Below are 14,069 nucleotides of genomic sequence, written 5' to 3' on the forward strand. Positions count from 1 at the left end.
ATCCTTAAGATCATACGTACCAAGTGATCATGAAGAAGATTAACACCAAATTATATTAAATTAATCAATATTGTAAGATAATACAAAAGGAAATGAGAAAAGACCAACAAATAATGAATCACACAAATGGAAAAAAGTACAAAAACCACACAATTCAACACACAGAGGATCAATGAAATTTCTCTCCCATGTTTTTGCCTAGAACTTGGACTGCAGATAATTAACGGTAGCATTGTCCAAATAGAAAGCTTTAGCAAGAATGTCACTAGCAATGTCAGGCGTAGACCCAAACACTGCATTAGCAATTGTGATGACACCGGGATTCTGGCTGCTAAGAGCTGCAATGGCAACAGCATTAGCATACCCCACATTTCTTTGATAGTGAATGAGTCCTATGGGAAACACAAACACATCACCCTTTTGTAGCACTTTCCTCAAGTGGCGGTTTTCAGGGTTGGAAGTGATGAATCCAACTTCTAAGCTTCCTTCAAGAACTGTCAAGATTTCAGAGGCACGAGGGTGTATGTGAGGAGGGTTAATGCCCCATGGTGCAAAGTCAATGCGTGCTATGGAGATGCCAAGAGTGTTCAATCCTGGTAACTCAGTTGCAAAAACTGGTGTCACTTTTGACCCAACAGGGTTTGTGATGTTGCCTGCTATGTCAAGGCCGCTAAAGTAAAAGTCATTTGGCTCAACAAGTTTGGGATCCTTGCATACCAAACCATTCACTAACACTGCCATAATTTATCAAATTGTGAGTATATAAACTTTGAAGAAGGCAGATAACTCAATTTAGGTGCAAGGTAATTAGATTAAGGACAAAACTGAAAGCAAAATTCTTATATCTTTATAATTAAGTTCTCTACTTAAACATTTGTAACAAATATTTAATGAGAATTATTTTAATATTAAAAAAAATGTCTGTTATCATTTGATCAAAGACTTTAATAGATAGATAGATAGATAAGCAAGTTGATTTAGGTGTTGTTCCAGCTAAAACATAATTATGAGTTAGTGCATGATCAAATTTATAAAGAATCGTCATATATATTAATTTCAAGTCAGAAAGTAATGACTACAATATGCAAGAGTGACAATTTATTTACTATACCTGCCCCATTTGGGTCTGCCACACAGAAATCTTGGAGAGCACTAGTATCAACGGCTAAAGCAGCTGAAAGTGAAAGAGCTAATACTGCCAGCAACAATGAGAGATTGGCCATTTGACAATAATGCAAAAGCACTAGTGGATTTTGTAGTGTTGTGTTGTAGTACTATTAATTGGTAATTGTTGAATGAATATGGCATTGCATTAAGGGCTATTTATAAACCAATCTACAGAAAATATGAACCCACAAAAATATGCCGCCCTAATTAAGAACAGAAATGGTCATCTTTTGAAGTGGTAAGAATAACGTAAGTGGTGGGTTTTGCTTATGCTGGCGTGCATACTGTGTTATGTGTAGAGAGGTATTTTGTTACTCTGGATAGTGCCGGCCAATGTTGCCGCCATTCGGCTAACTAGTCATTTACAAAAGAATCTTAATTGATTTAGCTGAACTCTTCCATTTGTGAAAAGCATTATAAAAAATAAATGCAAGTGAATATAAAATAAGGGTATATGGATCGAAATGGATGACAACCGCATCTATTTTGAATTGGAGCTAATGTACACATTCAAGGGAATGCATTCTAGATTTTGAGTGTATAATTTTTAAGGAGAATTTATTTGGTACGAAGTTTTTGCACGAAGTTATCACGAATGTCTAACAAATCGTGCTCAGAAAGAAAATGTTAGAAATATATTTAATAAATATAAAATACAACAAATTTCTTTTACATTTTCTCCTTAGTCATTTTATAAATTGAGTTTTTAAAGAGACCTTTGGGCCCAATTGCATGAGCTTGTTCATTTGATGAAGGTTGTTTCTGGATTATTCAAATATGTATATCAAACATTTTGTGATTATTTGGGTGAGGTTAAAATATCTTATGAAACATGTATAAAATGTTTTGAACTGTATATGAATTATAGATGTTCAACTTCAATAGCCTTTTCCTTCTTTTTTTTGGGGGGGTGGAGGGGGGGGAGGCGGGGCGTCATTGCTTTTAATTTCTCTTGAAAGTTAATTTTGACCAAAAGAGCTTACGCATAGTTTGGGTTTATTTTATTTTTGGGCCCATTCATATCTATTTTTGTCAATGTCAGTTCATAGCTTAGGCTTGGGAATTTTTTATTTCCAGACGGTGATTGAACCAATACCCGAAAGCTCACTATATTTACAAGCCTTCACCAACGAAAATGATATGCCTACTTAAAATGCCTGTTTCAACAGACCCCTATTCTTACAAAAAGTGAAAAGGCAGACCCATTTTAACCAAAACAATTTATTTATATTTGAACCCCCCACCACCACACACACAAAATTATTATTTCTAATTTGTATCATGTATTGATAGAAGAGAAAATTGAATTAGCAAAAAAATTTCCCGATGAATACACATACACGTAAGCTATCATATGCTATAATCTTTTTAATATTATCATACGTGTATATTGATTTAAAAAAACATGAATAAGAAAATCGGATAGGGCATTTCGAGTGAAAAACCAATAAATCTAATAAATCTAATCACAGTTCCAACTACCCAGAATAAAACCAAACAGTTCAAGAAAAGAAACCAAAATAACTGATGAAGAAGTCCTGCTGTAGCCGTGTAATCGGAACTTGCCTTCGATTCTTCCTCTTTCTGTTTCTTTCTACTTTCCCTCTTTTAAGTTGCACCAGTTCTCGTACCAGATAACATTACCGATATCAACAGTGCTGATAACATAATCCTTTTCGTTTTGTTCATATTGGTTATTGACAATTGGATTACAATTGCATTAGTCAAACATCACACAACTCTATTACTACCGAATTATTGATTATTTACTATTTTAATTTCCAAAATAGGACTATAAGCTCAGGCACTTTGATCAGGATACATCATTAGTCTACCCACGCTTGCCCAACCGGGATTACGCACATATCGGAGCTTCGGTCTCACAAGTAACAGCATGCCAATTAAAAAGAAAAAGGCAAAAATATTATTGTTTAATTCAGAGGCCACTGTAATCAACATATCAAAAGGGGGAAAGAAAAAAGAAAAAACGATACTACTCATTAACCATTACAAACATCCAAGACTTGATTTCAAGAACAACAGCATTGTCAACAAGACACAGTTTATACAATGTCAACAATCAATAATAAGCATACACATTAACGAGTCAATCTAATTTGACCGCACCACAATTAAAACTTATACCACAGGTTCAAAGCCAATCATTCATATGATATTTGAAACAACTTTGACAAATGACAGATGCCTTAAGCAGTAACCTCCTCCTCTTCCTCCTCCTCGTACTCTTCCTCATCAGCGGTAGCATCCTGGTACTGCTGATACTCAGCAACAAGATCATTCATGTTACTCTCAGCCTCAGTGAATTCCATTTCGTCCATTCCCTCCCCAGTGTACCAGTGCAAGAAAGCCTTGCGCCTGAACATAGCCGTGAACTGCTCACTAACTCTCCTGAACATCTCCTGGATTGAAGTTGAATTACCAATGAAAGTGGATGCCATCTTAAGACCCTTAGGTGGAATATCACAAACGCTGGACTTGACATTATTAGGTATCCACTCAACAAAGTATGAAGAGTTCTTGTTTTGGACATTGATCATCTGCTCATCTACCTCCTTGGTGCTCATCTTACCACGGAACATTGCCGAGGCAGTCAAATAACGACCATGTCGAGGATCAGCAGCACACATCATGTTCTTAGCATCCCACATCTGCTGAGTCAATTCAGGAACGGTCAAAGCTCGGTATTGCTGGGATCCTCTTGAAGTCAAGGGTGCAAACCCAACCATAAAGAAATGAAGTCGTGGGAATGGGATAAGATTGACAGCAAGCTTGCGAAGATCAGAGTTCAGTTGTCCAGGGAAACGTAGACAACAAGTGACTCCACTCATGGTGGCAGAAATCAGATGGTTAAGGTCACCAACTGTAATCAAAACATTGAAAATTTTAGCTTCGAACAATGGCCAGCCTGTTTAAGGCCCAAAAGAATTGACATGTACGGCGACAATATCTCAAAACAATCCTGTGGCGAGTAGAGTAGAATTGATTGAGAGAAGTAAACATTTTCAACTTTTCCAGTGAGTTAGATTGTGTTTAGGGGAAGGAACTAGCAAAATTATAAAAAGCATACCTATATTTATTCTTCAAAATGTTTTTACTTTATAGAAAATCAATTCTTCTAAATTCCCAAATACAAATAATTTTTTTACGTAAGTTCTTTCAACGTCAATTCTATAAAAATCTCAAACAAACAGATGAAGTAAACACATTCCATTCAGAGAAAGCGACAGAAAACCAAATTGATAGCGGAAGTTGAACAACAATAGCCACCAGCAATGAGCAAGACACGAGACCAAAATCCTAAACTCACTGAAATCCTCCCATGGCCCCACCAATAAAACGATATCTATAATTTAACCTTAATTTAAACAGCAAAATTGAAAGTAAAACCAGTCAATTGTTCCAATTATTTACTCTACGATAAAAATCACAACAAAAGCAACAGTAATTAAATGAAGAAGCCAGAAACTTACACGTGGGTGTAGCAAGCTTGAGAGTGCGGAAACAGATGTCATAGAGAGCCTCATTGTCCAAAACCATACACTCATCAGCGTTTTCAACAAGTTGGTGCACAGAGAGCGTGGCGTTGTAAGGCTCCACAACGGTGTCAGAAACCTTAGGAGAAGGAAACACTGAAAACGTCAACATCATACGATCTGGATACTCTTCACGAATCTTCGAGATCAGAAGCGTACCCATGCCGGAACCAGTACCTCCTCCCAAAGAATGACAGACTTGAAACCCTATCACAATAAAATCGAAATAATTAGCTTCAACAAAGGAAAATCATGGCAGCAAAACCATTACAAAATCGCGATTTAATATTGAAGTTACCTTGCAAGCAATCGCAATTCTCTGCCTCCTTGCGAACGACGTCGAGGACGGAATCGATGAGTTCGGCGCCTTCGGTGTAATGTCCCTTCGCCCAGTTGTTTCCGGCGCCAGATTGGCCGAAGACGAAGTTGTCGGGGCGGAAGATCTGGCCGTAGGGGCCGGATCTGACGGAATCCATGGTACCAGGTTCCAGATCCATGAGGACGGCGCGAGGAACGTACCTTCCGCCGCTGGCTTCATTGTAGTAGACGTTGATGCGCTCAAGCTGAAGCTCGGAGTCGCCGCTGTACTTGCCAGTGTGGTCGATTCCATGCTCATCGCATATGACCTCCCAGAACTTGGCTCCGATCTGGTTCCCGCATTGTCCTCCCTGGATGTGCAAGATTTCTCTCATTTTCCGGGAAAATTGATGAGAGGGAAAATAAGGGTTTGGATTTTCTCAGCGATGAGATTGGGGATAATTGAAATGAGAAGGAAGCGATATTTTGTGTTGTGTTTGTGTGTATACACCGGAAGGAAGGGTGAAGAGAATTTGAAGGGTGGTCCTTTCCTGTAATTGTGTGTGGTCCTGAGGGTATTTTTGGAATAAATGGAATGTTTTTTCAGTTTTATTCATTTAAAATGATCTGGTGCTGTGCTGAGCTGTGACTCTGATTTTGTGAATTCTGATCCGAAAGGAAACGAAACGACGCTGTTTTAGAACCGCTTCTCTCTTCTCAAAATATCGCACATACCAATCATTCTATACTTTCGAATTTTAGAGGAAAATTTTAATGGCAATTTTTAAATTTAATAAAAATTATGGAGTGAAATATTAAAACGGCAGTTGAATAAGTGTTTATTGGAGTGTGGTGGGCCGGTAAGAATTGATGGCTTCTAGCCCAGCCCAGCTGTCATTGATCCAACCTTCCCCTGTTTATTTAAAAATTATTTATCACTAAACTCTATAAATTAGATTAATTCAACTTTCCTTTGATTCAATATTGGCTCACTCTCACTAGAGTTTGGAGTAAGTAAGTCAGAGGAATCTAATTACAGTGTGTTGAATCCTTTGTATCTTTCTCTGGACTGCAGGCTCCTCTTTGACTTCGTTGAAATTATAGTTTCGAAAAGCCAATCAATTCACGGTTTTGAAATTTCTTTCGGTTTATATTCCATAAATAATTATTGTTTTGAAATTTTAAAAATTAAATATATGTCTTAATAAATTGAATTATACGATTATATTTTTTTTCATGGTTCCAGTTTTCCTACAAATTGAAGATCTTTTTCTCATTTTAAACCACAAGAAACGGCAGTGCAGAGAGAAAAATATGAGTAGCGGATAACCTACGGCTAGACTCTAGCGTCCACTGCATTGAAAATAACGGACATATGCACTCTTATTCAAAACAATGAATTAATAAATAATTATCACAATATGGGGCTCAATTAAGTATTGATTTATATTGGGCCAATAATTTGTTCTGACCCAAATTCTAATTCTCTCAAACAGATTAACCTGTAGTTGATTTAGGTGGTACATCAATAATTACCCTTAACTATTCTTCACTTAAATAAAATTTCTCCTTGTAAATGAAAAGTGTGTTAAGATATACATTAAATATAGAGGTGTTAAGATATGTTAATTATGATAATCTAACTCGAATAACCCAGCAAAACATATTAAATGATCTATACAGTTTAACTTACTCTAACTCAAACCCAACCTTTGCTATTTGCAAGTTCAAAATTATCACAAGCATAAAAAAAAAGTTAGCTAAATACTACTTTAAAGTAACATCCATCCATTTTAAAAAATAAATATTTTTAATGAAAAAATAATAAAAACTTTAATCTCTAGTTAATTATATAAATAAATAAATAAAACTGTGGATCAACGGACAAAACCTTTTTTTATTATTTGCCAACATGTAAAAGACTTGTTAGCTAAGCTAACAATTTATATGACTAATACTTGATCTGTTCAAGGTTGGTGAGCCTAGCTACCATTCGGCCAAACCTATAATTGAAAAATAAAATAAAAATAAGAGCCTAACCCATAATAGATATACTAAAACAATTTTAAAGAATTTTTTTTAGAATCACAAGTTATGTATGTATAATTAAGTTGGACATATATATTAAAATATATATTTTTTTAACCGTGTTTGTGGATATTTTTAATATTGGTGAACGAGAAAATAAAAAATTATAATATTTCGCTTCTACTAGAGTTATTTCCGACAGACACTGAATTGCATCTTAAAAAGAAAACGACAAAAATCGAATCTTTATGCATGAATCAATAAAATAAGATGATTCTAGACACAAACTTAAAAAGAGAATTCATTGCACACAAGAGTTTTCATTATCCACCTAACTTTAATGGAAGTTCGATTGTCCACAAAAATGGCCATTGAAGTATTTGAAGATCTTTCATGCGTGCCCCCTCAACAAGGAGACATCTTCGTGTGGCGCCCCTTAAAGAAAAATATCATACCTCCATGCCGAATTCTCTATTCATAAGGTAACATTTTCCTAGAACCAACACTGCTACACAATAACACAGCATCTTGAACACTAGAATACTTATATTTTTTGGTGCATATAACCAGCCAATTCACACACACATATATATGAGTTGTCCCTATCCTGCATTATATCTAATCAGATATTCTAATGAAAAATTACTGTTCGTTTATATATATTAATTACTGAGCTTAATCGACCTGTATTAATAATGTATGTCACTGTGTTAGGTATCGCAGATTGAAATTTGGTGTCTTAATTGTTTGATTGATCTCCACAATTGACACAACTTTAAAAGATTGATTCCCTGGCCTCCAACACCAACACAAACTCAGCTGTTGATTCAACTAGTAAGATTTTAGAATTTTTGGCTTGTAAAATTGTGTTTAGGAAGGAATCAAAGTTGCTGAAGATATAGCAAAGTTAAATGCTCCATTTGCATTTGAAAGGCTAATCATGGCTGACTAAGGACCGTGGGTGGTTTATAACAACACTACAAAATAATTGAAGAGTGATGAAAAAATCAGCTTCTAATAATATTTTTTTCATAAATATCTCCTTACCAAAGCTAGACAAATTACATCAAATAAATAAGATGTGCTGTGAGGGATGCTTTATGCAATATCTCAGTGCCCACACCGCACAACCCATCCAGGACAACAATGCATGGCATCCAGCAATTTATTTATTTTATTATAATCAGTTTAAGAGATCAAATATAAATATAAATATGAATCAATAATACCTGTAGTAAGTAATCTAATATTTTGAATTTATCATTATTATGAATTTACCAAATTGAACTAAGATCCGTTGATTTCTTAATTGGTAAAAGTATCACAAAGGGGTTTAGTCTAGTTGTGCTTAGTAAGCAAAGGTTTACGTAAGTTATAGAGGACAACTTTATTACCCAAGAGTGTTCAAGAGATAATCTTCTTCCTACCATTCTTTCTTGGTTGGTGATATTGTGTGAAATTTATAAATGGTTCCAGTCCAAGTCTTACATTACAAGGAGAGTAGATGTCTTTTTACTGAGATTGAGGTTGCTATTTCGTCCAAAACGTCTGCAGTAATTCATGTTGTGCACTTCAGTACTTAGTTCATCTCTCTTATTTTCAACCAACATGGGACATTTTTATTTTCCTAACATATTAACAAATATTTTCGACTTCTGGAAGAAGGAAATTAACTAGGAAGTGAAAAGGCTTTGTTTTGAAAATGAGTTGCAATGACATTGTGTTGCTCAAGTTCCTATAGATGGAATAGACATATGGCTGTGGTTCATTCATTAACAGAATTATTTAGGGAGGTCCTGCTCAAAGCTTTTATTAATTCTTCTTCGATGGCTCAATTGTGATGAATCTTGTGAGAAAAATGGAGAATTTATTCGACGATTTAAGAGAAACTGAGATAAAACTCAAGAACAAGAATGAGAATGACACACATTTAAGAGAGATAAGGTTCCTTACCTTTAACCACATCAATTAGAAGCTGTTATACATTTGTCTCAATCCTCCATATAAGCTAGCTAAGGCAATCCTGAGCCCATGATTTGTGCTCTTGATAGAGGTGTTTCATGTTGCTGATGGTGGCTTAAGTCATTTGCTTTATCATATGAATTGTGTTCTATTAGCTTGTACAGTGTGTTCAATCAATATTTTTTGTTGCATTAGCCAGCCCCAACCGAAGGTCCTTCCTTAAAGAATGATTAATTGCTCATTAATTTATAGGTAACATTCTGAAATGCACAAATTTGACCAACATTTTCAGCAAAGAAGGTGATATATATATATATATATATATATATATTGTGACAATTGGATTGGTATTTTGGGTTAAATGTGAATATTCAAGTGATTAGTTGGTGAATTTAGATAAGTCAGCTTATTTTTTTCGAAATTTTCCTAACAATATCTCATATGTTGATCCATGGGACAAATATATTTGATTGCATGCTTATTTTCAGCTTTGTGAAAAGCAAACTATTGCTTTTGTCGAAGATAAAGTAAGGAAGTTGCCACGGGGAAAGAGCACCATGCTATTGGTCGAAGGAAGAAATTTCTTTCAAAAGGAGCGGGCTTAGCTATGCTTTTATGTTAGGACAAAATTTGTGTTGTTCCTTAGGTACTTGTGATGTTATTCTCCTATTAAAATTGAATTTCTTTTCTTATAACCCACAGCAGTCGTTAATGCCAGGATTATTGAGATAAAACTAATTTTAATTGAAAAATAATACCAAACACCTAACCAGTGGTACATAATCTCTGTCTTTTTGTCCCCTTTTAAACTCCCAAATGGTTTTGCATAATATTTTGCTTACTTTTGGTGGGGACAAATATCCGAAATAAAAGATTAGCATAGCTCGAATTGTTAAGAGTAAATAAACAAATCAGTGGTATAAGTTTTAAGGATTTGAAACTGTTGAAAGGGGTTTCCATTGGTTGATTTGTCAAGGAAACTCCATACTGTTTTGATGATCTTTGGATTCGGGTATATCCCTTTTGGATTTGACCATGTCTTATTGCTTCAAATTGAAATTGGGTCTCTACATCGCAATAATTGATGCTGGTACCTTCTTCATGCAAGATTGATCTTTCACTGTTAATAGGCTTATAGTCTCTCTTTTCCTCCCAAATGGCAGAGCATATTCTTTGTTTGAGGCCTACTTCACATGAACTTCGTACCAAGTCAATTAAGTATTAATAAATCATTACTTTTTGTTGAATAAACATTACACTTCCTAATGTATTATTTAGGTGTCAATTAGCATAAGAATCTCTTGTGTTCTAAATATGGCAATCTGGTCCTTGTGCCACAGTTAGTTCTGATTACAATTGGCATTTGAAGTGTTTCTTATTTTAACCCGTTAGTTTACTTTATGGGGTACACTTCATTGGTAAAGATTAAAAAAACTAGCACATCATAAACTAAGATATAAATAAAGCACAGATTATAAAGCATGAACCTATGACACATTCCATATGAAGTTTAGAGGAATATGAATCAAAACATAAGCTAAGGGATGAAAAGGAGTAGACAAGGTATCACTTTCTCTGAACACGAGACTGAGTAGAGTCAAACTCCATATGATTCCACGTGCCTCTCGTTCAAATGTTCCCCAATCATTCTGACTTAGCATTTACATCACCTGTTGTTGCTCTCAATAAGGCTTGTATTATAAGGTCCAAGAAAACATACTAAATTATTCGTTTTTGTTTATGTCTTTAAAATGATTCCTTTGTGCCTAGAAACGCTGCCTGCGTGCCTGGGATACCCACCAACCCCACTGTCACTCACTCACATACCAAGCCATAATCACATAGTTTTTCTGAGGATTAACTTTTCTCTGTGGGTCTTATCCCACTTTTTGGACCCCAAAAGTCAATCTTTTTTTATGGTTCTTTCTTCTGAGGCATGCATATATATTCATTAAATGGAATTTTATAAACAGGAACATGGGTCCCATTAAACTATTATCTAGTCTGAACCAATTATTAAGGCAACACACAGTGTTCATTGTGTAGTGGGAAAAATTATGTAGTCAATCACGATGGAGTGATATGATATCTACAGGCAGATTAAGAAAAAGAAGATACAAAAATTAGTAGTTGGAATTCCATAGTGGCAGCTCCTTTTCGCTACATTTGTAATTGAATAGTTTATCTGGCAACTTTTCATTTCTCTTTTTAAATTTTCTTAATTGATAAACGTAATCTAAAATTTCTTATTGGGAACCAGTTAGAAGGAGGACCGTGTTATGGTTGATATGAAAAAGTCATAAAGATAGAAAACGAGTGCTTTGGATTACTTATTTAGGCGGCTCATAAAGCGACAAGCGAGTCTATATCAGCATGCCAAATAATTCTACACAAATTAAGTCTCATGTTACATTACCTAATACAAGGGCAGCTAGCTAAGATAACCAATCTTAAAAAATAATTACAAAAAGCATCTTAAAATTATCTAAAATATAATAAAATAAGATATGTTTAGATACTATAACACTTTTTGAAATTATAACGCTTCCCCACGTTTTGTTTAAAACTGAATTTGGAATCCAATATATAACTTGGCAAACAAAACATTCCTTCACCATTGAATGGAAAATTTTAGTTATACCTCCCCGAAGAGGTACCTTGTTATAAGTTTCGTGATTCCCTCTTCCCTCAATTTCCTCCTAACAAAAGCCCACCCTACATTTTCCTTCGAAGGATAAGATAAACACTATAAGATAGTGTTTAGGATAAGGTAAAAAATTTTAAGTTAGCTCCCCTACCAAGCTTTTGTGGTAAATAAAGGACGTAGTCCTTTCGAGAAATTTACGAGGATTAGGATTTTCTAACCCTTGAAATGAAAAATAACTAAAACTGGTCGAAAAATATGATTGATAAAAAAATATTCTAAATTCACAAAATAAAAGATTTTTTAAGAAGTTTTAAAAGATTTGTAAATCTCTAACATTTAAAATTGCTCAAAAAACAGGACTAATAGAGAAGATATTCTAAGTCGACAAAATTGGGGTGAGATTTCAGACTTCCCTCAGAATTACTCAAAAATCAAGAATTGACAGAAAATTATTCTAAGTTCACGAGATTGAATGAGCTTTCAGATTTCTCTCAAAATTAGTCGAAAAGTTGAAATGAAGGAAAAATTATTTTAAGTTCACAAAACTAAATGATCTCACAAATTTTCTTAAGAAATTGCTCAAAAAATAGGAATTTAAGAAAAAAATATTATAAGTTCACAAGAGACATGATAGAGCTCAAAAGTGATATCGAAAGAGTTATAAGGTTCAAAGCAGTTATCAATGGTTACCAAGATACGAAGAAAGATCATGGGGTGATAGTAGTTATGGAAGAAGTCTTAACCGATAGCATGATCATAAGCAGTCGTGGATAATATACAGCAGCAGTTGAAGACAAGCACATATAAAAGACTGAGAAGTATCCACACAAAAATGAGATCGAGGGTGGTTCATTTGCCTATAAATACTATAAAGCTTTACATCACGAGAGACGATTTTTTGTACCTAAACTCTCTGTACGCTGAAATTCTGTACCAAGCCAAACACCAACTATCAAGAGACATAGTTGTTGATTGTTTGTTGTTGTTAGAAGTCGTATATTTATATTTTTTTACATTAATTCTAGTTCATTTTGCTTATTTCTTTTTCTGCAATTTAGTTTTTGTTTGGTACATTTTTGTAAAAACTCACGTTTCATTCAGTTCTAGGTTATTCTTACACATTAATTTGCTCTACGATGTCCATTTAATTATTTTAATCACAACACACTTAAAAGAACCCTAAAGAACTTAAAATTTAATCTCCAAATTATTTTTGGATTTATTTATTTACATTCTGCAAATTTTTATCATAAAGAGATAGTTATAAAAATCACAACATTTAAAGGTAAATTTCTTGAAAGACAAATTTAAAAGTTATATAGAGAAAGATGTTAGCCTAATCAAGGAAAAATATTAAATATCAAATTCATATGTATACCTAAACTCAATATATACAAAAATAATATTCACTTTTTAAATAATTAAAAGCACTTAACATTATATGTATTTAATATGTTTCACCAATAAAATACAAGTCTCTTGATAGATAATTAAATTTGTTAAGCACATTAACCAAGTTTAAGTTTTAATCGGGCATGTGAAAAATACCTTACCCAAAAAGATAAAAATTAATGATAATAAATTTATACACAAAATAATTGATATTTGATTACTAGTTATGAAATATTTTTGGTTTACTTAAAATACAAAATTTATCACTATATATATATATTATTTGATTATAATATATTTAAAAAAATAGAGTATTAAATTTCATTAAAAAACTAAATTAATTTTTTCATATAATCAATACAATATTTATGTGTAATAAATTTTTTATATATTTTAATATAAAAAATATATAAAATTTTATTTATTATTTTAATAATAATTTAAATATTTATGTATTTATATGGAAATCATAGCTATTCATTCTTTAACAACATTCAAATATAAATATTTTATTTTTTAAAATAATTAAGCAAAAAAAAATCTATAGATCTTAAAAACAAAAGTAGTTATACAATTAGAACTAAGAAAAAAATTAGTTTGAAATAAAATTTAAATATTTATTTATTTTAATATTTTAAATTCATCTTTTCTTCATGTAACAAATTTAATTTTTCATTTTAAAAATAGAGTATTTTTAAAATATTTTAATGGTGAATATTATTTTAGATTTATTAAACACAAATAATGAAAAAATGTTTATATATTTAATATTATACATTTATATTAATTTTTTAAATAATAAAAATAATTATTTCCTAAAATATACATCTTGTAATAACTATCTATATGTTTGTTATTACTTTTGAATTTTATTATATTTTTATAGTATTTTTTAATTATTGTATTATACTCATATCTATTTTATTTATTTATTATTTTAATTTTTTTAAAAAAATTAATAAGAGATCTAAGTTTATTTATCATTATTTTATCGTAGTCTTGAAGCATATATGTACACAATT

General features: G+C 32.8%; 2 protein-coding genes across 2 annotated transcripts; both read right to left on the bottom strand.

The window, feature by feature from the left end:
- Positions 1-198: 198 nt before the first annotated feature.
- LOC113848470 (putative germin-like protein 2-1) lies at positions 199-1,223 on the bottom strand. Its single transcript, XM_027478001.1, has 2 exons — positions 1,112-1,223; positions 199-734 (listed from the first exon to the last, which is right to left on the bottom strand). Exons 1-2 carry the CDS (start codon positions 1,221-1,223, stop codon positions 199-201), a joined length of 648 nt encoding a protein of 215 aa, XP_027333802.1.
- Positions 1,224-3,051: 1,828 nt separating this feature from the next.
- On the bottom strand, positions 3,052-5,536 carry LOC113848463 (tubulin beta chain). Its single transcript, XM_027477988.1, has 3 exons — positions 5,020-5,536; positions 4,659-4,928; positions 3,052-4,048 (listed from the first exon to the last, which is right to left on the bottom strand). The coding sequence occupies exons 1-3, from the start codon at positions 5,411-5,413 to the stop codon at positions 3,375-3,377; spliced, it is 1,338 nt and encodes a 445-aa protein (XP_027333789.1). The 5' UTR covers positions 5,414-5,536; the 3' UTR covers positions 3,052-3,374.
- Positions 5,537-14,069: the final 8,533 nt, after the last annotated feature.

This window comes from Abrus precatorius, unplaced genomic scaffold, assembly GCF_003935025.1.
Source record: "Abrus precatorius isolate BTA unplaced genomic scaffold, Abrus_2018 Scaffold10, whole genome shotgun sequence".
Classification (NCBI taxonomy): domain Eukaryota; kingdom Viridiplantae; phylum Streptophyta; class Magnoliopsida; order Fabales; family Fabaceae; genus Abrus; species Abrus precatorius.